General features: G+C 49.5%; 1 protein-coding gene across 1 annotated transcript in view; it reads right to left on the bottom strand.

Moving 5' to 3' along the window:
• Window positions 1–26,930, bottom strand: part of Sdk2 (sidekick cell adhesion molecule 2) — a 285,293-nt gene that overhangs the window by 50,387 nt on the left and 207,976 nt on the right. The window contains 14 exon segments of the mRNA XM_052759781.1: window positions 399–593; window positions 2,860–2,958; window positions 4,320–4,509; window positions 4,981–5,096; window positions 6,411–6,648; window positions 9,611–9,761; window positions 9,841–9,950; window positions 10,271–10,392; window positions 12,683–12,874; window positions 13,314–13,412; window positions 13,577–13,772; window positions 22,005–22,120; window positions 22,560–22,741; window positions 25,177–25,317. Of these exon segments, the coding sequence (XP_052615741.1) occupies window positions 399–593; window positions 2,860–2,958; window positions 4,320–4,509; window positions 4,981–5,096; window positions 6,411–6,648; window positions 9,611–9,761; window positions 9,841–9,950; window positions 10,271–10,392; window positions 12,683–12,874; window positions 13,314–13,412; window positions 13,577–13,772; window positions 22,005–22,120; window positions 22,560–22,741; window positions 25,177–25,317 (2,147 nt within the window).

The following is a 26,930-nucleotide window of genomic DNA, read 5'->3' as shown; positions in this document are numbered from 1 at the left end:
CTATGTAGTTGAGAATGACCTTGAACTCCCGATTTTCCTGCTTGGGTCTCTCAAGTGCTAGGATTACAGGCATGCATCACCACATCTGGTATATGCAGTGCTGGGACTTGAACCCAGGGCTTCATGCATGCTAGGCAAGCACTCTTTCCATGTCTTTTAGAAACCCAGAGTAGAGTAGGATCCTGGGAAATCCCAGTTCAGCTTTGTAAGATGGCATGATCTTTCACTGACCGTGACTCCAATATTGGAGCCTGTTCTCTATTGTAGACTAAAGCAACATGGCTCCTCACTGCTTATCCCAGTCACCCTCTAGGAAGGATGCTAAGCCCCTGGGTGGGCTACAGAGCCCCTCTTCTCAGCTCCCCAGTCCCCCCTGGCCCAGCCCCATGGGCAGTTACCTCTCTTCTCTGTGGTCACCACCAAGGCTTCAGCAGCCTCTCCCCAGCCTTTTCGGGTCTGGGCTGTGATCCGGAACAGGTAGACAGACTCTGGCTTGAGGCCTGTGGCCATGTACTGGCGGGCACTGGGTGCCAGGACCTCCACTGTGGCGGTGTTGGCTGTCGTGGCGTTGAGCCGGTGTGTGATCTGGTAGGCTGTGGGGAAGAAAGGCAAAGGGCCATGATGGACAGCAGAGCAAGCAGCCCCAGCGCCCTGTAAGAGGACTGGTCCATCCCTACGTAGCTCAGCAGCATGTGCAATCAGGCCTCCCTGGCCCTCATTTGCCTGTGTGATACTCTTCCGGTCACCTTTACACCTTCCGCTGTGGTTGAGGGAGGTGGACTTTGGTGGGCATAAGGAGTTCAGTGCATTGTGTGTTAGACCCCTTGATTAGTCCACTCGAGGAGGAGAGAGGCCAAGTCACCTGTTAGCTAGTGGGGGCTCCAAACCACCAGCCCAAGGCTTTCTAGTCTAAAGGACTTGACATCCTCCATCATGTTATCTTCTCAGGTAGTGTGCATTCCTCCAGGACTAGTGCCGCCCAAGCCCAAGAGAGAGGTACAGGTAGGCCAAGGCACCTTTGGTGTGTATATTCAGGAGTTTATTTAATTAAAAATTAAAAAATTATTTTATTTGTATGAATGTTTTGCCTATATACACATATGTGTACCATGCGTGTGCCTGGTACCCAAGGAGGTCAGAAGAAGGCATCAGATCCCCTGGAACTGGAGTTAGAGATGTTGTGAACACTGGGAGCCAAACCTAGGTCCTCTGCAAGAGCAACCAGTGCTTTTAACCACTGACTCATCTCTCCAGGCCCAGTTCATTCTTTTTAAAACTATTATTGTTATCATTTATTATTATTATTATTATTATTATTATTATTATTATTATTATTAAGACAAGGTCTCCTTGCTAGGCTGTATAGGTTGGCCTAGAACTTCTCAAGCCTTTGTGTGTGTGTGTGTGTGTGTGTGTGTGTGTGTGTATACATGTATGTGTGAATGTTGAGGGAATCTTGCTTGGCCAAAGTTTACTAGATGGAAAGCTGGTGAGGGACCAGCTGGAGGCACTGGGAAGGATAAAGACAATGCATAGTTCTTAAGAGAGCTAAACCTTGACCTTGCTCTCCTGCAGATATTGTGATGGGGCTCAGAGTTCTATCAGAAGAAACAAGACCGATGGCCAGTATTACTTGACAACTCTTCACCTAGGAGGCAGGTTTCCGGGAATTCCTGTGAGGGGCTGTCTTGATTACATTAACTGATTTGGGAAGACCTATCTTGATTGTAGACACTCTGTGGGTGGAGGAGAGTCAGCTGTGTGCGAGCATGCACTGGTTCATTGCTCTGCTCTTGACTGTGACTGTGATGTGACTAGCTCCTTGAGCTCCTGAGGCTGTCACTTCCCTGGCAATGGCAGGCTCTAACCTGGAATTGTGAGTCAAGTGAGTCCTCTCTCCCTTAAGTTGCTTTTGCTAGGGTATTTTATCACAACAACAGGAAAAGAAGTGAGGATGAAGGCCAAGATATTATCACCACCACCATCATCATCACCATTATCATCACCATGACTGCCACCACTATCATCACCATTACCACCCCAACATCACCCTCATCACCAGCACCTGAACCAGCACCACCAGCATCACTTTGAGAGAGGGTCCTGATCTGTACATCTTGATGAGCTATAACTTGCTATATTGACCAATCTGGCCTCAAATTTGCAGCACACCCTTTGCCTTTCCCTCTTGTGAGCTGGGATTACACAATGCGCATCATCACTCTTGGCTCTTCAGATTTTTTTTATTCATTTTTATTTATTTATTTATTTTTGAGGTGGTTTAGTGGTTTAAGTGAGAAAGGTCTCTCACAAGCTCGGGTATTTGAACACTTGCTCCTCAGGTGGTGGCACTGTTTGGGGATGTTTAGGAAGTATGGCCTTGCTGGAGGAGGTACATCACTAGGGGTGGACTTGGAGATGATAGAGTCTCACTCTACTCCGGTTCTCTGTCTCTCTGCTTTGTGCTTCCTGTTAAAGATGTGATCTCTCAGCTTCCTCTTCTGTCACTAAGCCTGCCATTTGCCGCCCTGCCTCCCTCCCCTCCCTGATGGACACTTACCCCTCTGGAACTGTAAGCCCAAATAAACTCTGCTTTTGCTCATGGTGTTCTGTAACTAGTAAATTAGGTGTCATGCAGCCCAGACTGGCCTCAAGTCTGCTGGCCTCAGAGGACAGCCTTGAACTCCCCACCCTCTCACCTCTGCCTCTCAAGTGCTGGGGTTACAGGTGTGAACTTATGATCCTAGTCCTCAGGGGCTGAGGACACTTCTCAGGCCTGTCCCATCTCTGCTTCCTTTACCCATCATGCCACTTCCTCTTTCCTTCCTAGGAAGGGCACAGGAAAGGGTACAGCCTTACCCAGGATGATACCATTGGGGGCTGCGGGGGGCTGCCAGATGAGCCGCACAGACGTGGTTCTCACCTCTGGAAACAGGATGCCCATGGGTGGGCCTGGGACTGGAGGAGACAGACGAGAGAAGGTGAGGCTGCTATTCCATCCCAAACCCAGTCCAGGCCCAGCTGAGCCCTGGTGAGGCGGGGGTGAGGGGGGGTGGGGTTAATTCATTAGCTTAGTGAGGGAGGGGGAATCTCTTGGCCTCTTGGCTTACTGAGTTCATGTATAGTATACCTCTGAGCAAATGATCACAAAACAGTATCTATCCTCAAAATCAGGGTCATTTTACAGAACCTAGAAGGTGAGATGAGGTATGTGTACCCCTCAAACAGGCTTTAGTTATTTGGTGAGGGGCCCAAGACTCCAATTTCCTTGGGCTCCATGTGTCCATGCATGGGCTCTTGGAATGGGCATGGAGTTCTTGGTTTTCCAAGTTGTACTGGTTTTTAAATCTGTGCTGGAATGATCCCCAGGCCTCCGTCAGGGCTTCATCCATTCACCCAGGGCATTGCAGACCCCAGCCTGGTCTGTGCTTTGGATTGGAAAGCACTTACCATGAGCCTGCAGGAATCCTCTCTCCACACTGGGCTCTGGAATCCTGGCGTTTAAAAGCCCAGGGGGGCCCAAGGGTACCCCCGGACTCTGAGTGGGCTTGTTCCCCAGATCTATCTCCTATGTGCCCTGGGGATGGCTGAGGGAAATTCATTTGGGGGTGGTGGCTGGAGCTGAACAGTGTGGATGAGGACAGTGAGGAAGATGGGGGAGGGGACACTCTTCCTGTGACACTCCCTTCCAGTCCAGAATGTCAAGGAGATGAGATGTGTAAACTCCGACTTGGCCTTCTAGGTCATTATGTGGGTATATTTGTCAAGGCAGGAGGATAGAACATATTTAATTTAACAGCTCATTAGCTTGATTTATAGTGAGAATATACAGACATACGGTACTGGGGCTTCCTTCCGCACTTGTCTGGGCCTTGCAAATGTTTGTGGTGGGCAGGCCATTTTGCTGTGTGTAGGAGGATGGAGGGGTAGAGGCCTGTCAGCCTGATTTGCAGTATGCGGAGTCCTGCTGGTGTCACTCTTGCATACAGGAAGGTGGCTCAGGCCCAGGGATTAAGACTTTCTCTCTCACAGATTGGGCTCAAAGCAAGATCTGCCCCAGGCGAAAACAAAATAAAAACCAACACCAAATCTTTGTACTATTTACTTGTGCTACCAAGGGGCCATGAGACAGTCAATGGTCCTCGCCTGGTCCTTTCCCCCCATTTTCCCTTACTGGCTACGAGTATCATCCTCTTGCAGTGCGTTGGTAGCCTCGGATGACCCCGTTTTCCATAGGAGGAGCCTGAGACTGGGGATCCTCGTGGGACAGGGTATGAGGGATGGGCCCTCTGGGCTCACTGGGATGTATGTAGACTTACCGTCATCTAGCGTCCGCTCCAGGATGGGAGGGTGGCTGGGGCTGCCGTCACCAATGCGTGTGAAGGCCAGAACCTGGACCTCGTACAGCACATACTTGCCCAGGCCGGTGAGCTGGGCACTGCGAGACGAGTTGCCTTCTACCAGCCAGAACCGGGGCTGGGAGTCCGAGTCCTTCTCCTTGTACCTCACCTGCCATTGCCAACAAAGACCAGGGCCTTAGCACAGCTAGTAGGCCCACAAGGGAGTAGTAACAGACATGTGACATTATCCCACAATTCTCATCTTTCAGGGACAGGGCTAGGCCATATGGCCACATGGTCACATGACCCAGAACAGTTTGGAAAGGAATTTTAGAAGATCATAGAAACTGGACTGGCTCCCTTAGAGCTGAGGATAAGATCTGGGGCTCCTAGCTCAGCCTCCTGGAAGAGGGAGCATTCTGAAGGACCTTGTCACTTACGGGATGTCTCCCTACCCCTAAGGGAGGACTTCCTGGTTTGCTATGGTGACTACCGGATGGGAAGCTAGGCAGATACCCTGTGCTTCCTCTGTGAGGCAGAGACCCATAGGAAAGAAGAGAAGGACAGGTCACCTTGGATGAGGGGCCTGGGGAAGACGGTGCGACACACTCGACACACTCATGTTGATCCCGAGACCTACCTTGTAGCCCAGCACAAGGCCATTGCGATCTGCTTCTGGGATCTCGCTCCAGCGAACCAGCATGCTGCTAGAGGTGGTGGCCAGTGCTGACACATTGGTGGGACCCGAGGACGGGACTGTGGGAGTGAGGGGTGAAGAAGAGGAATAAGGACCCAAGAATAGTTCTACAGTGGCGGTAAGTGGAGCAAGATGCGGGGCCAACCAAGGAGCCAGCTCCATGTCACCAGCTCCGTGGGAGAAAAGACGGCCCATGCAGACCACAAATGATCCTATGATGGTTTGGGGGTGTTGCAGATACGATTTCTGGGGTCAGCTTTTCCTCCCTCTTTCGTTTCTGGGGATGTAAGGTATGAAACAAGGTCTCATGTACTGGCTTTGAATTCACTACGTTGTCAGGAATGATCTTGAATGTCCAATCCTCCTGCCTCTAACTCCCAAGTGCTGGGATTACTGGTTTCAATTACCATGTCTAGTTTATGCTGGAGATGCAATCTAGAGCATGCTAGGCAAGCACTCTACCAAATGAATTACATCCTCAGTCTGGCCTCCCTCATTTTTTTCCTGCTCATTAACTTTTAAAAATTATTATTATTATTATTATTATTATTATTATTATTATTATTATTAGCCTGTGGTGGGTGTGTAGCGTTGTGTGCATGCCCTAGTGTGTGTATCTGGAGGACAACACTGTAGAGTTAATTGATTAAATTAACTTTTTAAGTTAATTGATCGAACTCAGGCCATCAGGCTTGTATGACAAATGACTCTACCGGCTGAGCCACCTTGCTGTCTACCTTCACCTGTTTTTGAGACAGGGTATCACTAAGTAGCTTGGCTGGCCTTGAACTCAGGAATTCAGTCTATCCTGCTTCCAGACTAACTTTGAATGACCTTGTATTTCTAGCCAGCAAGGTGAAGGAGGGCAGAACTGGGGGATCAAGGAAGCCAGAAGATACACCTGCCAGTTAAAAAGTGTCAAGGAACACACACACATGCACACACACACACACATGCACACACACACACGCACACGCACACAACCCCTCAGGACAGTGAACCACAAATTGGATAAATGAGGGCTGCCTGTGGATCAGGACTCATATTCTAGGAATGATGACCCCTTTCTAGGCTCCTAGGAGAAACAGATTTCTGGAATGTTCTAAGATCAGACCCTTCTGTTGGGTGTTGGGGTTGAAGTGGAGTGTCAGGGCAGTGGGGTGGGGTGGGATGTTTGGACAGCTGGTACCTGCTTCATTATCCCACGGACTCCCCAAGAGTGGGGGGCTGTCCCAGGGAAGGGCAATACTGGGGGGCTGGGGGTGTGGCAGGGTGCTCTGCCATGGGTGGAACACGGGAGAGCGGCTTGAGCTATCTGTAGAAATGGCTACAGCGTGGCCTGCTCTTGGGTGGTCCCTGAAGAGCAGTGGTACCTGACTCCCTGGTTCTGCCCACCACTGCCTGGCTCCAGGGCCCGCTCCCGATGGCGTTGAAGGCCTGGACCTGGACGCGGTACTCTGTCCACTCCTCCAGGTCCTCAATGGTGTATTCCCGCTCCACACGGTCTTGTACCATGTGGCTCAGGGTCTTGCCGTGGCCGTCGGACCGGCTGTACTTGATCTTGTAGCCCACCGACTCAGGGTTGCCATTGTATTCCATTTCTGGGAGGGGCTGGGGTAAAGCAGGGGCAGAGAGATGAGGGGCTAGGAGGGGGACCACTCTATAGTCCCTCTTTCCAGTTGAGCAGCCAGTACTCCAAAGAGGTGCTGTCCCTAAGTAACACTGTCTCCATGTCTCTCTCCCCATCTCTCCCCACTGGACTTCCATGAGAAGCAGCACCTTTGTTCATCATACACATGGCTGACTGATGACCTTGCCCCGAGGCTGGTCCTTCCCAGCAGGCTCAAAACCTGTCTGCCCAGTGTGCTGATTAGCAGGGCCCTTTGGCTCTGACTGTCTTCCTGTTTAACCCCCTTACTCAGGCTGTCAACATACACTTGGTTAATTGCCTACAACACCTGGTCTCTGCTCAGGCTGTCCTTTGGAGGAGGGAGCCTAGTGTGAAGGCATCCTCATATGGACAGGATGCACGTCACTGCCAAGAAGTCCTGCTATCCAGCAAACCTTAGTCTCTCCTGCTGGAGTTCATCTTTCTCTTACTGGTTAGAGTCTCACCAAAGAGAAAAGGCAGGTTCTTTTCCCAGTTCATAGAGCTCAGTGGGAGGGGTCCTGCTTGCTGGTTCAAGGTTGGATAAATCTGGCAATGTTGGTAGGTGGTGGAGGTGGGCCTTTGGCCTGAAGCAGACATCAGCTGAGAACCTGGCTTCTACTCCTCTGAAGCTGTGTGTCTGCAGTCCCCTCCCTCCATTCTGCCTCCCCAGGGCTCCAAATGCCCACAATCCACAGTGCATCACTTTCCAACCCACTTTATCCCATTCCTTCCAGCCCCTCCCTCGCCCACTCACTCTTCTCTCCCCTCCAAGTCCCTCTACAGACACTTACTGACATGAGCTAGAGATCATTAAGACAGAAATGGATGGGCACAAGAGGCTGAGATGGGCCTGGCACGCAACTTCCCTACCAGCTAAGGAGAGGTAATGGGCCATGTACTATTATGAGTCAAGCGGCTGCATGGCACAGACGCCAACTTCCCATCCCCCACACCCCCACAACCCCAGTAACCCACTCTCTAACTTTTATGTTTGGAAACCTTCAGAGACAATTAAGGAGTAAGTAGTGTGTGTGTGTGTGTGTGTGTGTGTGTGTGTGTGTGTGTGTGTGTGTATATGTGTGTGTGTGATCAGTGGGTAGGGGATAGTGAAGAGTTGAAGTTGAGGTCATAAGAGGCTATAGGTCCCACTTACACACTCACAGTGCCCTGGGCCACTGGGCTGGCCCCAAAGTGTTACTCAGTGCTTGCCACCTGACGAGGAGCCAGCACTAATAACCAGTGTCTGTTGGGAGCTCATGGTGCCACGTCCTCCCATAGCCACCAGCTCCTGCCACACTCTGCCACACTGTCCCACTCGGTGAATGGCAGCATGACCCCATGGTGCAGGAGTATGCATTAGTTTACACAACCCACGAGTGATCTCTCTTGGAGGCAAAGGGCTGTGTGTTGAGAGGGGCCATGGGGCGCCATCAAGCAGGCTCTTGCTTTGCAAAGTTTCTGGGTGTCCCAAGGAGCACAGGATGCCAGTTGCCTCTCTCATTCATGACTCTCAGAATTATTCTCATTTACTCCACAGGTTTCTAGGACTGCTGCCTGGGACTCCAGCTGAGGTGCGCTGTCCCAGGGTGGCCTGAGGGGCACAGTTTTTTGGTTCCTGGCTGTGAGAGGACAATGTGCTCAGTGGCCTGTGTTGTGGATTTGGGGGCTCAGTCTCTTGCCGTTAACTCAGGGAATGTGGGGGTCCTGGGGAGGTGATGTGACCTCTTTCTGCCTTAGTTCCTTTCTATGCAAAATGGGGACTAGCCTCACTCTGCTGCTGTGGCTTAATGAGAACATCTAAAGACAGGCTCTGAATAAAACACCTCCAACGGCACCCGGGTCGGGAGGAAGCCACAGCGTATCAGTGAGCTACTTCCTGCAGGTCAACCATTGTCAAGACCCTCAATACACAGCCCCAACCTGTGGGACTGGCCTGGTCCCAGCCTCCACCACAGCAGCAGGTGGACCCTTTCTAAATCCTGGGTCCATCTCATGGCTGCTGTGCAACCATGGACATGTTCCTAACCCCTCTGAGCCTTCGTGTTCTCAGCTGTAAATCAGGATGGGACTGTGTCCTTCTCAACATTTCTGAGAGGGTTCAACGGGACAGGAAGTTTAGGATGCTCAGCATCTGGTAATACTTCTAGTCAGCAGCATTCCTCACCCCCTCCTACCCCAAGTGTGTGTAGGTGGTAGGTGTACATGCGTGTGTGTGTGTGTGTGTGTAGAAGCCAGAGGACAAACTCGGGTGTCATTTCTCAGGAGTCACCCAGTTTGTTTGTTTTTATTTATTTATTTTTGTTATTTTGAGACAGGTTCTCACTGGGTATCTGTGGCTGGCCTGGAATTCCCTATGTAGACCAGGCTGGACTTAAACTCACAAAGATCTAGACCTTTAATCCCGAGGCTGGGTTAAAGGTCTGTGCCACCAACAGCCAGCTTCCATTGTGTTCAATTATTTTTTGAGACAAGAGTCTCTCACTGGCCTGCAACTTGGCAACTAGGAGAGGCTGGCTGGCCATCAAGCCCCAGGGATCCTCCTGTTTCTGCCTCCCCAGCACTGAGATTCTAAGCATGTGCTAACACGCCTGGCTTTTTAAGGTTGATGCTGGGGATGGAACTCAGGTCCTCATGAATGTACAGCAAGTACTTTATAACTGGGTTATCTCACCAGCTCATACAAAGTATCTTCTAGCTCTTTTCCCTCCTTTGGCCACAATTAACTATTGGGCACCTTCTAGGTTAGTAAGGAAGAAATTTAAAAATATTAAAAACCCAAACAAGGCAGCAGCAGCCCCCACCCCAAAGTAAATAGAAAGAATTATAGATATTCAATCAGTGACCTCTTTGAGGTCATCACATTGCTACAGGGTGACAACAGTCCTGTGAATATCCCATCCTACTACCCCTAAGGAGTCTCACCATCCATCGGAGCCACAAGCTGGTCTCACTGGCTGTGCGTAGAGTCACATTGGCGGGGGCCATGTCTGGGGGTGCCTGGAGGGTCTGGATCTTTCTAGAAGGTTGACTGGGCGGGCTGGTGCCGACAATGTTTACTTGGCGCATGCGGAAGCTGGGGTGGGAGAGGAGGAATGAGCAAGGTATGGAGGGGGTTTGCCAGCCCCCCTCCCCCGCTTCCACCTGTGCCTCACCTGTAGTAGGTGAAGGGGTTGAGGTCCGGTACCTCCATGGAGCGTGCATCAGGCTCATTGCTGAGTTGGTAGATCAGCAACCATTCCTCTCCCTCCCCGATCACGCCCACCTGGAAAAGGGAACCTAAGGCCTGTCCAACTTGCTGTGCTCAAGTGGGATGCTCTGAGTCCCAACTCCTGGTAGGTATCATCCCCACCCAGGGAAGGTCTTAGCCTAAAAGCCACAGCTGACTGCGGGGTGGCTCTGAGTCCTCCTGCATTAGGACCTCACAGCAGGCTGGAGAGAAACCCATTTTTAGGCCTGACTCCAAGACCAGCTGATATACCAGGTACCTGTAGCTTCAGTGAGCCCCCCACCCTCTACAGGATCGTCACAGGGCTGCCGGAGGCTGCCTGGGGAGGAGTCTGGGTCCCCTCCAGCAGGCTTTACCTGAGCCTCCACCACCCAGCGGGAGATGGATGTCTTCCCATCGTAGCCAGGCCTGAACTGCAAGGTCACGGACCGTGGGCCAATGTTGGAAATGCCCAGGTTGGTGGGTGCCCCTGGGAGCTCTGGGGAGGGAGAAGAGGGTAGAAAAAGTCAGAGGGTGGCTCCCCCCGGAATAGGACTCTGCAGCAGGAAGGAGCCTGAACTGCTTGCTGTTCTTGGCAACATCACCGGAGAAGCGCAGCCAAAGCCTGTCGGTGACACTCTGCCTTACAGGTACCACATTCGTATTGGGAGGCTGGGACAGATCTGAGGGGAGAGACACCCTGGAGCTCTACATGCCGGGGGCTTCCCTCAGAAGTTTTGGCGATAAGCAAAATACCCACAAAGCTGCACAAATCAAGCTAGGCTCAGAGCAAGCATCTGGATCAGAACTGTCTCCAGCCACACGATGCTACAGCCCTCCACGTCCAGTGATGGCTGGGAGGTGAGAAGGACTGGGGTTGGGGCAGACAGGAGGCAGCTTCTCTTTTTCCAACCAGGAACTAAGGAGTTGTTGGGGCTCAAGATGGACAGAAAGAATGCAGATTCTGTAGTGTGTTTGAAGCTAGCCTTGGCTACATAATGAGTCCAACCTAGGCTATATAGTGAGCCCCTGTATCAAAAACCCAATCAACCAACGAAACAAACAAACAGATAAACAAACCATCCGACATGTCGGTTTGAATCTACCTCTTCCACCACCTCTTCCACCACAGACTGTGTCTTTGAGCAACTCTGACAGTTAAATTGACAGGGTTTAGGATCACCATGGAGACCAGCCTCGGAGCATGTGAGGGTGTTTCTAGGTTGGGGGTGGGGTGGGGGTAGGGTGGGGGTGGGTGGGAAGACCCGCCCTACCTGCAGGTGGCATCATTCTACAGGCTGAGGACCACCAGCATTGTGCCCCTCCCCCTCCCCCCTTCCAGATGCAATGTCACCAGCTATGAGCTCCTCCTGAAGTGACTGTCACACCATGACAGTTGTACCCTTGAACTGTGAGCCAAAAATAAACCCTTCCTTCTCTAAGTTGCTTTTCCAGGCATGTTGTCACAGTATCAAGGGGAGCTACCGACACAGTCATCTACCTCCTTCTCTATGTCTCAGAATAATGGTGACAGTAATGACCACATAGAGCGGGGAACTGCATTGAGGAGGCATAGAAAGCCTGTCACTTTAGGCCTGGGAAGTCCCATACAGATATCTACCAGATGTTGTCACTGGGGTTGAAGGAGTCTGAGGTGCCTTGGCCACCCCAGTGGGTGGGCCCAGGCAATCTGGCTGGGTCATCCAGGCACAGCCTTTCTGATCTGGATAGGAGCACATGGTGATCTGGTCCAACTTTGTATGTGTACAAATGGGGAAACTGAGGCCCAGAGGTGATGCCTGACTTGTTTAGTGTTTGTGTTTGGGGCTGAGATTATTCCCGTCTTGTTCAACCACCCACAATAAGTCTTTCCACGAGCTGTAGTCCAATGTGGATTATATAATGGGACTATAGTGAGTTCAATGGTGGCCTGAGCTATAGACTGAGACTCTGGATAAAAAAAAACAAACCAACCAACCATTAACCCACCAACCAACCAACTAACCAACTACTAACAAACCAACTAACCAACCACCAACAAACTACCAGCCAATCAGCAACCAACCAACCAACCATCCAACCACCAACCAACCAACCAATCATCAACCCACCAACCAATCCACCACCAACCCACCAACCAACTCACCAACCAACCACCAACCTACCAATCAAGTAACCACTAACAAACCAACCTATCAGCCAACAATCAGCCAACCAACAAACCAACCTATCAACCACCAACCAACCAACAAACCAACCTATTAACCACCAACCAACCAACCAATCAACAAACCAACCTATCAACCACCAACCAACCAACAAACCAACTAACCACCAACCCACCAATTATCCAACCACCAACCAACCAACCAATCAACCACCAATCAACAAACCAACCAGCCAACAAACCAACCTATCAACCACCAACCAACCAACCAACCAACCTATCAACCACCAACCAATAAACCAACCTATCAACCACCAACCAACTAACCAATCAACAAATCAACCTGTCAACCACCAACCAACCAACCACCAACCCACCAATCAACCAACCAACCAACCAACCAACCAGCAACTCACCAATCAACCAACCACCAACCAACCACCAACCTACCAATCAGCCACCAACCAACCAACTAACCAACAAACCAACCTATCAGCAACCAACTAACCAACCAACTAGCCAACAAACCAGACAGACAGATGCCCCCCCCCCCCCCCCCCCGCCCCCAGAATGAGTGCTGCTTAGCAGAGCAGAGACAAGAATTCTGATCAGAGGCACTCACCTGGAGGCACACCAGATGAGATGGTGGAGGCTGACACCTGGCCCTGGCCCTTGGAGGTCATAGCGGCCACCTCAATAGTGTAGGTAGTAAGTGCTGTGAGGCCTGTGACCCTGTACTCTAGGGTTACGTTGGGCAGGTAGTGGGTCACACGGGTATTGGTTCTGTTGTACTCTTCCCAGGAGATTCGGTACCCTGGCAAGAGTCCACAGAGGCAGCATGAGCTGGGTTGAGATCGTGCATTGACCCTGACCCTTGTTCCAATTCTCAATCCTTCTCTAGTGTGGTGATTTGGTTTACTCCAGGAGCAGAGGGACTAAAGGAGCTAGGAGCTGCTGGTGTCATGCCTAGGGCCCAGGCAGAGTCTCAGTGGGATGTCCTTTGTGGGCAGGGATGGCAGGCAGAGAGAGCAACATTATGACAGACCCTTAAGGTCCTCAGAACCCTGAGGTCCTGCAGAGCTGGGGCAGGAGCCCTGAGAAGTGCTGCAGATTGAAAGTGCAAAACTGAGAGTTGAGAGTGTGGCTCAGTGGGGAGGTCTGGATGGGGGCTGACTGCAGGCAGGGAACAGACTAGCTGATAACCCCAGTCCCAAATGTCCCACCCTTGGGCTCAGGTGCGTCATCATGCCTACCTGTCAGGATGCCATTCTTCTCTCCAGGCTCCTGCCAGCTGACCTTCAGTGAGGTGTCCAGGATGTCATTGAAGCTCAGGTGTCCCACGGGCCCAGGCACTGTTCCCAAAAGTGTCCCCCACCCACCAGTGCCCATTAGAGTCAGAGCATGGCCACCCTACGTAGGATGGCCGCTGTGTTCCAGGATGCCCAGGGACTTCCCAAGGGCCTGGGTTGGTGGGTGGGAATGGAGCTGGGGGTAGAGCTGAGGCCATGGCACCTACCATCCTCATGGGTGCGCACCAGCTGGGGGCTGCTTCGAGGCCCATCTCCTGGTGTGGTGAAGCACAGCACCGATGTGAAGTACTCTGTGAATTTTTTTAGACCGGACACAAAGCCCACATGGATGCTGTCTTGAAAGTTAGGCCTGGCAGTCACCATGGTAACCTCCTCTTCTTGTGTTGGCTCCCAGGCAATCAGCTGAGGAGAAACCAGAAGAATGTTCTAGAAAAAGTGAAGCTCCTTCCCACAGGTTAGGTCAAGGGACACTGTTCCTGTAGTCACTCATCCCAGGGAAGAGAGAGACAAGACAGGTTACTCCTGTGCACATTCTGATGCTCTGGGTGTCTTGGCTTCTGACTCCAGGCAAGACACAGTACTGGGCACTTCCCATAGGGACCTGTCACCCCATTCTCCCAACTATCCTACAAGGGAGGCATTTACCAGAACCATTTTCATGATCTGAATGAACACTGGGCACAAAACCTGAGCCAGAGGCCCTTTAGTTCTAAAACTTTATGTGACTACAGCAGAGCACTTCACCGAGGTGAAGCTCTTCTAAGCCTGGAGTCCTGGGTGACCACGATGGTCACACATCCACAAAGCCACCCCTAGGGGAAGCTGAGGATCGGAATTGCTACCCCTGTTTTCCTACTGGCTCGTTTTCCCATGGGGTTCTCCGAGGTCATAGGTTACAGCTGTGTCGATTGCTATTGTCTTACATTTGTTCCAGGTCAGGTTGTCAATCTTACATTTCACCCAGAGGCGAGGAGATGACAGGAGAGCCCATGTGGACCCCTTTGCTTTCTCTGCATTCTCCCAGGCTCATTGTTTTCCTTTCATCCTTCCACAGCCTGCCTCTTCTCCCTCATCCTGCACCCGCCCCTCCTCTCCTGCACTCTTACCTCCTGCTCTTGGTTTCTGGGCCTTCATCTGTCTCCAACAATGGCAGCTGGTCCCAGAGATTTCCTCATTTATTTGAAGTTGATTAAATAGCAATTAATGGTGAAAAGCTACACTTGAAGAGTTTTAATAAGCATGGTATTTATAGATATAAAACAATACCACGCCAATGTCTCCTGATTAACTCATACAAGTAACAATGCTTAATCTTCTCCTTTTCAGGGCCGGATGTTTATAAAGGATGTTTTGAAATTTAATTGGTATTGTGAAAAGATAGCCTATAGCAAGTTAATTAGACACTAATTAGACCCTAAAAATACTAATCAGAAATACTAAGTGGCATTTAATAAGTATGTTAAATATCCTCTTTATTTCAGTTATCTTGTTTCATAGCAATTAAATTGCCCAACTTCCTTGGAGTAGATGAAGAAATGAGTTTAATGTTTTAATTTAATTTAATTAATGTAAATTTGAATTAATTATGCTGTTGGAATTAATTGTGTGGTGTGTTCCCCAGCAAGTGTAAAATTTGGGTAAATATTATTTTATTGGGCTTAAGCTAATTACAATCACTACCATTTTAAACAAAATAAAGGAAAAAAGAGTTTCTTTACAGATGTCTTAAAATAGTATCTCTGGGTCTTGCCCACAAAAAATGACCCATGGGGACGTGTACAAGGCAATGGGCGTGTGATTCTAAGGGCCAACCATATTAACTTCCTCTAGCTTCACCCCTGAGACCCAAAATGGCAGCAGGGCTAAGGCATCCCAAGACTGCTTCATCAAATACATATCTTGTGTGTGTGTGTGGGGTTATGGAACCGTAGAATCACAAAGTTCCCCAGATTTCTGGGAGTTATGGTTTGGATATAAAGTACCCCAACTCTCCTGTCCAAAGGCTCATGAATTGAAGGCTTGGTTCCTGGATCGTGGGCCTAATCATTGGGAGGTGATTTACTAATAAACGCTCTCATAAAATCAATGGGTTAATCCATTGATGAATTCACAGTGTAGGGCCAAGCGAGTCAGCCTGCCTGCCTGTCTTCTTTCTTCCTTCCCTTTCTTCCTTCCCTCCCTCCGTCCCTCCGTCCCTCCGTCCCTCCATCCCTCCGTCCCTCCCTCCCTTCCTTTTTTTCTGTGTGTATGATGTGCATGTATACAAATGTAAGTGCGTACTTGAGCATGTTACATTGTACACGTGGAGTTCAGAGGACAACCTCAGGTGTCCATTCTTGCCTGCTCCTTGCCTGAGACAGTTTCTCTTGTTCACTGTTGTGTAGGCCAGGCTGGCTACTCTGCCAGCTTCTGGTAATCCTCTTTGCTCTGCCTCCCTTCTCCTAGTAGACAGAGCATGCTGAGATTACAGATGTGAATAGTGACCATGTCCAGATTTTTACATGTGTAAACTCAGGGTGTTGGGCTTTCATAGCAAGACAATCATCTCCTCAGGCCAAGGCTGATTTCCTTAAAATTTGTTTTGTTGATTTGACTTTGAAACCATGTAAATACTATACATAGTTATATGATGAAATTAAATAAAAAAAACCAATCCCTTAAAGTCAAAACCCACAGGAAGCCGATGAACCTAGTAGGGTATTGAGCTGTGGGAAAACTATAACAAGGAAAACTCTTCAAAAGAGATCACAGCAGAGCTGTGTGAAGTGTAACCTTCATGGGTTATGTCCCAAGACTATAAAAGATGCCAAGAATTTGGGGCTGTTGATAAGTAGTTTCACACTCCCATCGCTGTTGAGAAGCTATTGTGTCTGTGGGATGAGGGAGCTGGTACCAAGGAAGCTGTGCAAGAACTGGATTTTTACTGTGGACAAAAAAGTTGCAAACAAAAGACCAACGACTTTCGAGAAAACTTGCAATCTTGATGCTGAATGGAAATCACCAGCACCTTTTTTTTGGAGACAGAGTTTTATGCAGTCTAGGTTACCCTTAAACTTGCTATGTACACAAGAGTTATTGTATGATATTTTGTTTGTGTTCTGATAAATAAAGCTTGCCTAGAGATCAGAGGGAGGAGCTAGCCACTAGTTAACCACAGAGGCCAGCAGTGGTGGTGCACACCTTTAATCCTAGCACTTGGGAGGCTCACACCTTTAATCCCAGCACAATCAGGAGGTGGAGACAGGAATCTCGACCCCCTTTCAGTCTGAGGATCCGGAGAGGTAAGAAGCCGCTTGTGGCTGCTCCCTTGCTTCTCTGATCTTTCAAGTTATCCCCCCAATATTTGACTCCTGGTTTTTATTGATAAGACTAAATAGGATCATACTTCAAAGAGTGACCTTGAACCTCTGGTCCTCCTCCTCCTACCTCCACAACCCGAGTGCAGCATTACAGGTGTTATCATACCTGATTTATGTGATGTGAGATGGAACCCAGGGCTTCCTGCATGCCAGGCAAACACTACCAACTGAGCCACGTCTCTAGCATTTTATTAAAAAAAAATTTCCTTCTTGCTGTCAACTATCAGAATCTAGAAACAATACTGTCTTTGGTGCAGGAAACACTCCAGTAGTCACATCACAGTATCTATTATTTCTGTCTCAAGGGATCGAGAGTTCCTTGGGAAAATGTCTGACCCCAGGTACAGTGAAGAGATTTTTATTTTCCTCTGGGCTGGGGATTGAACCCAGGGACTCACATATGCCAGGCAAGCACCTCACCACTGCACTATATCCCCAGTTCTCTCTCCACTTTTTATTTTGAGACAGGGTATCATGGAGTTGCTCAGTTTGACCTTGTCCTAGCCCCCCCCCCCACCCCTTTGGCACTTGACACAAGCTGAGTCATCTCGCAGTAAAAATCTGTGGGGGCATTTTCTTCGTAAATAATTGATGTGGGAGGGCCTGACTGCAGTTCACTGGGGGCAGTGCCACCCTTGGGCAGGAGGTCCTAGTTGTATAAGGAAGCAGGCTGAGCAAGCCATGGAGAGCAATCCAGTAAGCAACACTCCTCCATGGCCTCTGCTTCAGTTTCTGCTTCCAAGTTCTGCTCTGGCTTCCCTCAGTGATGGACTATGGTCAATATTTGCAAGCCACATAAAGCCTTTCCTCCCCAGGTTGCTTTTGGTCATGGTCTTTATCACAGCAACAGACACAACTGAGGACAGCCTTGAACTCACAGCTCAGGCAGTCCTGGACCTTGTGGATTTTCTGCCTCAACCTCCCATATGGCTGGGATTACAGGCCTGCACTGCAACCCTGGCAAAATTTGTATGCAGATTTTATATACATTTATATAGCTTGAAGTATCTTGTCATCCCAGCCAGCCAGGCAGCCATGGGAGACTCCTGGGACCATGTTGAAAAAGACTCAGGAGCCAACTTGAAGGGACCAGTGATCACTTGGCAACAATAAGGATAATAACCGCAGTGGATTGGAGCATAGCAGATGTGTTTAAAAATTCTTAAGTACATAACGACATCACTAAAAGCAAAATGGAGCCAAAGACAGCTCCTCCAACCCAATTTAACTGTTGCCTTAGAAGATGCTAGGGAACTACTTTATAACGCTGAGACTTGAGAGGCCGTGGAAAAGAATGGAGTTTTAAATTGTTCCTAATGTAGTAGAAAACTGACAAAGGGAAATGTCATCTTCCTTCCTTCCTGTTCTTGACTTCTCTCCCTCCCTCCCTCTCTCTCCTCTCCTTTCTTCCTTCCTGAAGGCATTTCAGCTAAACAAGAAGAAATGACAGTATTTTTCCACCCTCATTTTGTAACTCCTATTAAAATCACAAACCCTACCAGGGCTGTCCATGGCCACCAAGTTCACAATTAAAGAGACAATCAAACTTTGCACCTTCTGATGTCAACACATAGCACCATTTGGGGCCCCCCCACCTCCCTGCCAAAAAGGTAATCAAACAAACTTGAATCCAATTGGCCGCTAGCTCTACATTCCAATTTACTGCAGATGTAGTACTCAGAGGAACGTGTTAAATGACCCCATAGGGAGGCAATCAGCAAAATCCAGGCCTGTGGAAAATTCATTGGATGAATGACTAAGTTTCTTTGCCAAATAAATCGAGAGAGAGAGAGAGAGAGAGAGAGAGAGAGAGAGAGAGAGAGAGAGAGAGAGAGAGACAGAGAGAGAGGGAGAGAGGGAGAGAGGGAGAGAGGGAGAGAGGGAGAGAGGGAGAGAGGGAGAGAGGGAGAGAGGGAGAGAGGGAGAGGGGGAGAGAGGGAGAGGGGGAGAGAGGGAGGAGAGGAGCCTCTAAGATCAATGGAGACTTTAAACTCAAACCTTTAACCAACAGCAACTGGGTGGCCTTCATCTACATCTGGAAATATATAAACCATCCAGGAGCAGGAATTGGTTGGGAGACCATCACAGAAATCCAAAGGCTGGTGGGATATGTAATGATGGGATGGTTGACATTTTTAGGTATGGTAATATGGTCAATGAGGGTTTGTTTTTTTTTTGTTTTTTTTTTTCTTTTTTTTTTTTGATTTTTCGAGACAGGGTTTCTCTGTGTAGCTTTGCGCCTCTCCTGGAACTCACTTGGTAGCCCAGGCCGGCCTCGAACTCACAGAGATCCGCCTGGCTCTGCCTCCCGAGTGCTGGGATTAAAGGCGTGCGCCACCACCGCCCGGCTGAAGGTTTGTTTTTAATAGAGAGACCTTGTATGGAATCTTTCTCTACAAGAACATTTAGGGATGATGTGACCAACTGCCTGGGATTCACTTCGGCAAGTTCCCCAGGAGGGGCTAAGGCAGTTGTTCTCAACTTATTATGGGTTGTGACCCCTTTGGGAGTCGCATATCAGATATCTCACATATCAGATATTTATACTGCAATTCATAACAGTAGCAAAATTACAGTTATGAAGTAGCAATGAAAATGAAAATTATTTTATGTTTGGGGGTCACCACAACATGAGGAACTGTATTAAAAGGTAATAGCATTAGGAAGGTTGAGAACCACCAGGCTAAGGGCTGGGAGGAGCTGAGAGGTTCAGGGGCAGCCCCTCCCTGCCGCGCCCCCATAGATATTCTGAAAACTGAAGAAGCAAAGAGAAAAGATCTTCACTTTTATTCACTTGTACTCCCAAAACATCAAGTTGTGGGTATAATTTTACAATTAAAAACAGAATTGGGGATGTAGCTCAGTTGGTAGAGTGCTTGCCTAGAGTGCTTGAAGCTCCGGGTTCAATCCCGAGCACCTCATAAACCAGATGTGGTGTACATGTTGTAATCCTAGGGCTTGGAAGTGGAGTCAGGAGGATCAGAAGCTCAAAGTCACCCTTGGTTGCATACTGAATTTAAGGCCAGCCTGGGCTACATGAGCTTCCATCTACCTGTCTATCTATTGATCTGTCTGTATGTCTGTCTACCTATTATGTTTTATTTTTTTAATGTGTATATACCTATATGAGTTTATGTGCACCACCAGGATGCAGGTGCTTGCAGAGGCCAGAGAGTATCAGATCCCTTGGAGCTGGAGTTAACAGGCAGCTATGAGCTGCCACATTGGAGCTGGGAACTGAATCTGGGTCCTCTGCAAGAGCGGTAAATGCTCTTAACCACTGAGCCACCAATCCAGCCCCATGCTTTCTTTTTTAATGTAAGGAAAAGCATGGCCTTGGGTTCAATCTGTGCTGTCTCAGTTACTTTTAGACTGTGAACAGTGACTTCTCTCCCATGACTCAGTTTCTTCCTCTGGGAAGTGGGGTGATGATCATAATGCTTAATTCTTAGGGGTCTTGCATGAGAGAATGAGTGAAGTATGTAGCTGGTTGGCTGGTATTGGGTACGCCCCCAAAAGTGTGATACCCTGTTACTGTCCCATGAGCTCCTGTGCTCAAAATATTGGTCAGCTGGTGGTCATTGGTTTATATGGCACAGTTCCTGAGTACAGGGATTGGAAGAGCCTGGGATCAAGCAGGTTTGGGGGCTTCTGCACTGTCTTCTTGTTCTGGGTCACCACAGGCCATTGCCCTAGTTGTCCTGGCCACTTGGTGGCCTTCCAGCCCTCGGGGAGCTTTCTGCCTTAGAAGTTGGTAGCTCACCCTTCCCACACGCAGAATAAAACTTATGCTTAGACTTGGCAGCCAGAAGCTTAATTGTTCCCAGCTCGGCCTCTGTGCTCCACAGCCATGCAGACCTCTTTCCCTCCCCTGAGTCCCAATTAGCAGCCTTTTCCGGCCAGTCAGCAACTGCAAGCTTGGGCTGCAGCCCCTATCCCAGGAAGACTCTTTCTTGGCCCGTGCTCTCCGGCTTTGTTGGAGTGAAATTGTTGTGGGCTGGTGGCTCCAGCTCTGGTCCCTAGGTTGCTCCTAGCACAAGTAGAACATTCTTTTGGCCAAACAATCTGCCTTCCTTCCTCTCCGGCCTCCCAACCTCACAGTCACAATGGTGTAGACACTTGTTTTATAGATGATCTTGACTGTGGTATATGCGCAGCCTCAGTGTAGGGGACTCGAGGATATGGCAGCTGTCATCTTGAAATCACTGGGAACCGTAGCGCAAACCCAGAGTCTGTAGTTTTCTCTCCTTTCCTCCAGCTTCCCAGCCCCCTTACATTCCCTGCTTCTTTTTTCACCCCTGGAAATTAATGAGCACGTGGCACCTGCCTACCTGCCTCCCTCTGCTGAGGGCAACCCCCTATTAACCCCCTGTTTCAAACATGGTGTTGCCCTGTGCTATGTGGTATGTCCTCAGCTCTCTCAGGGGAAAGCAGGCCTCCTTGCAGGAGAAGAAGGGGACCCCAGGCCTGGGATGCAGACAGGATGGCTGAGAAGTCCAGATGCCCAGCAGTTAAAATGGCCAGAAAACCCAATAGCATTGGTATAGCTACAATTCGGACGCTTCTATTAGTTGTTGGCTGGTGGATCATGTCTGGGTTGAGTTCATATGTCAAAGTTCTAAGCCCAACTCCCCAGGGGTGGCTGTGTTTGGAACTTGGGCCTTCAAAGTGCTGCTTAAAGTTAAGTGAGGTCATCAGGGACAGACCCTAACTCAGTGTGACTGGCGCTCTTGCAAGAAGAGGGGATGAGGTCACAGACCCTCATGAGGCTATAAGGAGAGGGCACAGCATCCGCACCAAAATTCATGACATCAGTCAGCAAGAGGCAAGCTGGGATTTTAGTCCAAGTCTGCCTGAGTCCTAATCCCACGCCTCTGCCCACACTGTGTATGGGGCCAAGGACAGCCCATGGAGGCTTGCCTGACAGGTAGCCTGTGAGAGCCACAGCAGAGTGGTAAGGAATGACTACTGCTTTGTTCTGATGGAATATGGCTATGTTCAGGTGTACAGGCCTTGTTTGTGGCTGGAGTTTACCAAGGACAGTCTCTTTCTGGTGACAGCTAGGGTACCGTGTGCTATCATAGAAACCTGTATGTGACCTTGAAAATCATGGGGGGGGGTATCCTCTGCTTCTATCTGTGACCTCTGCCTGCTGGAGTCTGGTTTCAGAAACCCACAGTGACCCCACTGCTCTTCCCTGGAGCCCTTCATTTCTCCCCTCTCCTCTTGAGTCCCTCCAGGCTCCTTTCAGAGGACAGCAGAGACCCTCACCTACCTTGTAGCCCTGGTTGATGCCGTTGATGAACTGGGGGCTGGGGGCATTCCAGGTGAAGCGGATGGTTGTGGAATTGGTGGCTTCTGCATGCACATTGCCTGGGGGCACCGTGGGAACTAGAGGAGATCAAGAGATTGGTTGCAGCTGTTCATCTTGTCCAGCATGGTAGAGGACACAGGCAGACTCTATAGATAGTGCTTGACCAAACCAAGGGTCCCCTTCCTCTCCTACTTCCTGGATTAATTTGAGTTCAATAAATTTTTCTGACCCACCTCCCAAGCTGTCTTGTGATCCAGTTAAAGGTGAAACATCACAGAAGGTTCCTCTACCTCTTCCCATATGACTCCTAACCATGCTCTTCTTTTCTCCTCAGCCATCTGCCCCAGGGGAGCCAGGTGGAGATGCCACTCAAGCCCCATAATGAAGGGCCAGGTGAAGTCAGCCAGGTGTTCATGACTGGACATCTGGGTGGCCCGGCAGGCATGCAGCCCAACAGGCCCAGGGACCTGGAGAAAGGGACACACCTGCTCTCCCATGGCCCCTTTCTCCACCCACCTCCCTGAAGCGTCCACTCGGTGACTTTGCTGCTGTAGACGCCCAGCCCGGCGCTGTTGTAGGCTGCCACCTCGATCTCATAATTGGTCCAAATGATGAGGTCCTCCAACAACAGGTTGTTGACATCAGCATCCGTGATGTTCTTAAACTGGTATCCCACAGGTAGCCCAGCCAGGCAGTATCTGAAGGCAGAGGTGAAAGTGGGTTGAGTCAGTCTGCAGACTTGTCAACAGCAAACTGCCCAGAGCAGTGCTGGCTGTTAAAACTTGCTGTGACTCTGGGAACTCTCCATCAATACGCCACAACTGTCTAATAGGGTCACTACTGGAACCCATGACTGTTGGCCATGTGACAAGGGTTTGGTGCCAACAAGGAACGAATTTGACTTGGAGGTAATTTTGTTTTGAGTCATGACAGTTGACTGTTGGCCACTTTGCTCGATAGTACAGGTCTAGAGAGTGCATTTACTCATGTAGTCCAGGATGCCTGGCCTCTAACTATGTAGCTAAGGATAATCCTAATCCTCCTCCCTGCACCTCCCAAGTGCTGAGATTAAAGATCTGCATAGCCATGCCCAGTCGATGTGGTACTAGGTATCAAACACAGGACTCCATGTGTGCTAGGCAAGCATTCTAATCGGCTGAGCCACAAACACCCCTAACCTCTGCAACATTCTTTTTAACGGGTTTGGGAGACATGGACAAGATGGCCAGCCAGGGAGGCTGAGAGTCCCCGGGGGAAAGTGTTACAGGTGTTAGCTTTTGGGGATCATGGGCCAGGAAAGCACTCCCCAAGTTTAGCTCATTTTCTTTCTTTCCCTGGTACAGTGGCTCCTTTGCTGAGAAGGACTGGGAACCCCCAAGGCTACCGACCTCCTCATAGTCATGTGACAAGGGTGTGGTGCAAAGCAACCACAACAAAGGAGGGGAGATGAGCAAGCAAATGTGGGGTGCTCTGCATGGATGGTGGACTAGTCCTAGGGAAAAGCATAATGCTCAGCTATTTTGGTCTAACAGTTGCAAAATCAGAACCCCCAAAGTGTTTCCATGCATTCCAGAACCCCAGAGCTGGTATGTTCTAGACCTTAGCATGAATCAGTACAACCCAGCAGCCCATTAAAACACAGACTGCTTGGCCATCCTCTTGGCTTCCCATTGAGGAGGTCTTGGGGACAGACTTGACAATCAGGGTCTCTGCCTAGTGCTCAGGTAGTGCTGACCCTGTTGGGTTGGGGACCCTACTCTGGGAACCTTTAGGATCAGCCCCAAACCACAGCAAAATCAACCAATCATGGGACAGCGAGAGCCATGGGTTCTTCTAACTGTACGGCCCTCCAGCACCCAGGGATATTGTTGTGCACGGAGGAGGCACAGGCTTGGAAAGGCATTTTGCAGCCAGCCAAATTCAGAATACAGACAGGTGTTTCCAGTAACTACAAAATCCCAAGATAATTAAAAAATTAAATATAAAATAAAAATATGTGTTTTTGCATGCTTGTCTGTCTGTCTGTGCATCATGTGTGTGCTTGGGGCCTAGGGAGGCCATGAGAAGACAACAGATCCTCTGGAACTGGAGTTACATGTGGTGTGAGCTGCCATGAAGGTGCTGGGAATTGAACCTGGGTCCTTTCGATGAGCAGTCGGCAAGCATGCTTAACCATTGAGCTATTATTTCTTCAGCCCCCAAAAATTAAAAAAAAATTATTTGTGTGGGGGACATGCCATTGCCATGGCACACTTGTGGAGGTCAGAGGACAGTCTGTAGGAATTGTTTTTCTCCTGGGGATTGAACTCAAGTTCTTGGGCTTGAGGGCAGGTGTCACCGTCCACTGAGCTACTTGAATTTAGGGGTATTTTACTCTGGTCCGCTCCTATGCTTTCTATTAGGTTACTAGTGAAACAGTTCTCAGTCAAATGCAAAGCTTAAAAGTCCACAGAACCGGCCTTTGTTTTCAGCAAGAACCAGAGAAATAAGTTTCTCTTTTCAGTCAATTTTTTTTCCCTATCAATTTCTCTACTTGTATTCTATCTAGCTGGTGTGTCCAACCTTTGGATATTGTGACAGGACACTGTCATCTACAAAGTTCATTTTGAGAACCATGCAATTGAATTACAAACAGAAATTGCAAAAAGAAAGATCTCATAACATTTTAAATCAGTTTGTGATTTTATGTCGAGACCCATTCATAGCTAGCCTTGCCACACGCGTCTGTGATCTGGACACACCCGTGGTCTGGACACACCTTATTCTAAAGGCAGGCCTGCAGCAGAACACCATGAGTCGTGTGGGAGGCTGGCTGCTGGCATCGTTATCTCTTTCTTCCCGTCTGCTCCTACATCAGCCCTGTCCTGTGGCAGCACTGGCTGCCACGCAGCCTTGAAGGAATTAAACTGTGTCCTTGTTCACCCATTCCTACTAGCTTTCAAGGCTATCGCTGTTGTCCATTCATCTGCAATTTTGGTGTGAAACCTTCTTGTCACAGTGCGGGCATTTCTCATCACCTGGTCTTTGTTCGTTGGCCAGGATGGACCATGAATTTGTACTGTCTTCTAATCCACTCTCACCTCCCATCCCCCTCAGGGGAGGGTGCCCTCCGGGCCCTAGAGTGGGCCTGTACCTGATGATGTAACCCTTGAGGATTCCATTCTGGTGGCTCTCGGGAGGTGGTTGCCACTGGATCATGATGGACTGGTTGGTCCGGCCGCTGGCAATAACGTTCTGTGGAGGGGCCGTGGGGGGCTCCTCAGGGAGGGAAACCCTGGAGCAAAGAAACAGCAAGTGTGGTTGACCCTTACCCCATCTCTACCCCATTGACACAGGCGTGTGATAGGTGACAAAGAGGCTGGTCATACTACCTACTGTCCAGGGGTAATTCTGTACCCTTGCTGTGTGCTTTTGGGTAGCTCAGTTAACGTCTCTTTGTGAATTTTTTTTTTTTTTTATTTTTTTGAGACAGGGTCTTGCTTTGCAGTCCAGGGTGGCCTTGAACTTGTAATCCTCCTCCTTCAGCCTCGTGAGTGTAGGATTACAGGCACATGCTATTGTTTTAGGAATAGGGCACCAGCAGTTCCCCACAGGTTTTGGTGGTGGGCCTTACCTAGCCCCCCTTGCTGGGTAAGCAGAGCCCTAGGATAGGTGGGTGGCGATGGTTCAGGGAAGGAGCCCCAGCCTGGAGCCGGCCTTCTGTAAACCAAGCACCACATTTCTTTCTGTGGCATGGTTGGGGAACACAGTGTTCCGCCCAAGTATATTTTTCACGCCACTGACACTTGTCCATTAAAAACAAAAGTTAATTACTTTTGATGGATGTCTTTCCCCTTTTGTTTATTTTTTATGTTTTCGTTCTCTGATGGATAGCTTCCCAAACAGTCCTGTCTGCTTCCAGCTTTTAAAGGGAGGGTGGTTTAACCTTTCCCATGGTGACTCAGGCTATTAGCACAGAAGTTCCTGACGAGTACGAATGGGTGTATAGTACAGCCACAGGCAGAGCAGAAGTGGGGAGGGGCTCCCGGCACTCTGAGTCCTCCTTGCTGTGACTGTGAGACTTCTCAGGGGCGGAGCCACTGCCTGTTCAGTGTACCACCCGGGGGCCGAATCCAGCCTGGCACATAGTAAATGCTCAGTAAGTAGCTGTGTGTGTGTGTGTGTGTGTGTGTGTGTGTGTGTGTGTGTGTGTGTGTGCGCAAGCGCCATAGCACACCCATGGAGGTCAGAGGACACATGAGCCCTGGGGGTGAACTCTCAGGCCATCAGGTTTGGCAGCAGATACCTTTACCTGCTGAGCTATCTCACCAGCCCACTTTGTTTGTTTATGGAGACAGGGTTTCGCTGTGTAGCCCTGGCTGTCCTGGAACTCACTCTGTAGACCAGGCTGGCCTCGAACTCAGAGATCCTCCTGCCTCTTCCTCTGGAGTACTAGGATTAAAGGCATGCGCCACCATGCCTGGCCTTCCTTCACTTTTTTTTTGAGACCTGGTCTCTCACTGACTTCCAGTTTGCTCTTCCAGCTCGACTGGCTGGCCAGAGAGGCCCAGGATCTGCCCATCTCTGCCTCTTCAGCATTAGGATTACAGGCACGTGCTACCATGCCCAGATTGCCTACAGTTCCTGAGGATCACAGCTCAGGTCCTCACACCTATGCAGCAAATACTTCACCCACTGAGTCATCCTCCAAGCTGCATTGCTGTTTTTTTTTTTTTAAGACAGGGGTCTTACTCTATAGCTTAGATGGCCTGGAACTTGATTTATGGCCCAAGCTGAGCTTGAACTCATGATTCTTCTTCACCTCCCAAACACGAGGATTACAGACCCATGCCACTTCATCCGACTTGGAAGGCATCTTCTGAAGAGCCAAGTGTACAGTTTTGGTGC

Source organism: Peromyscus californicus, unplaced genomic scaffold, assembly GCF_007827085.1.
Source record: "Peromyscus californicus insignis strain IS unplaced genomic scaffold, ASM782708v3 Scaffold_3__1_contigs__length_106647218, whole genome shotgun sequence".
NCBI lineage: Eukaryota > Metazoa > Chordata > Mammalia > Rodentia > Cricetidae > Peromyscus > Peromyscus californicus.
Note: the sequence above shows the minus strand (reverse complement) of the source record. Positions and strands in the feature narration are given on the sequence as shown.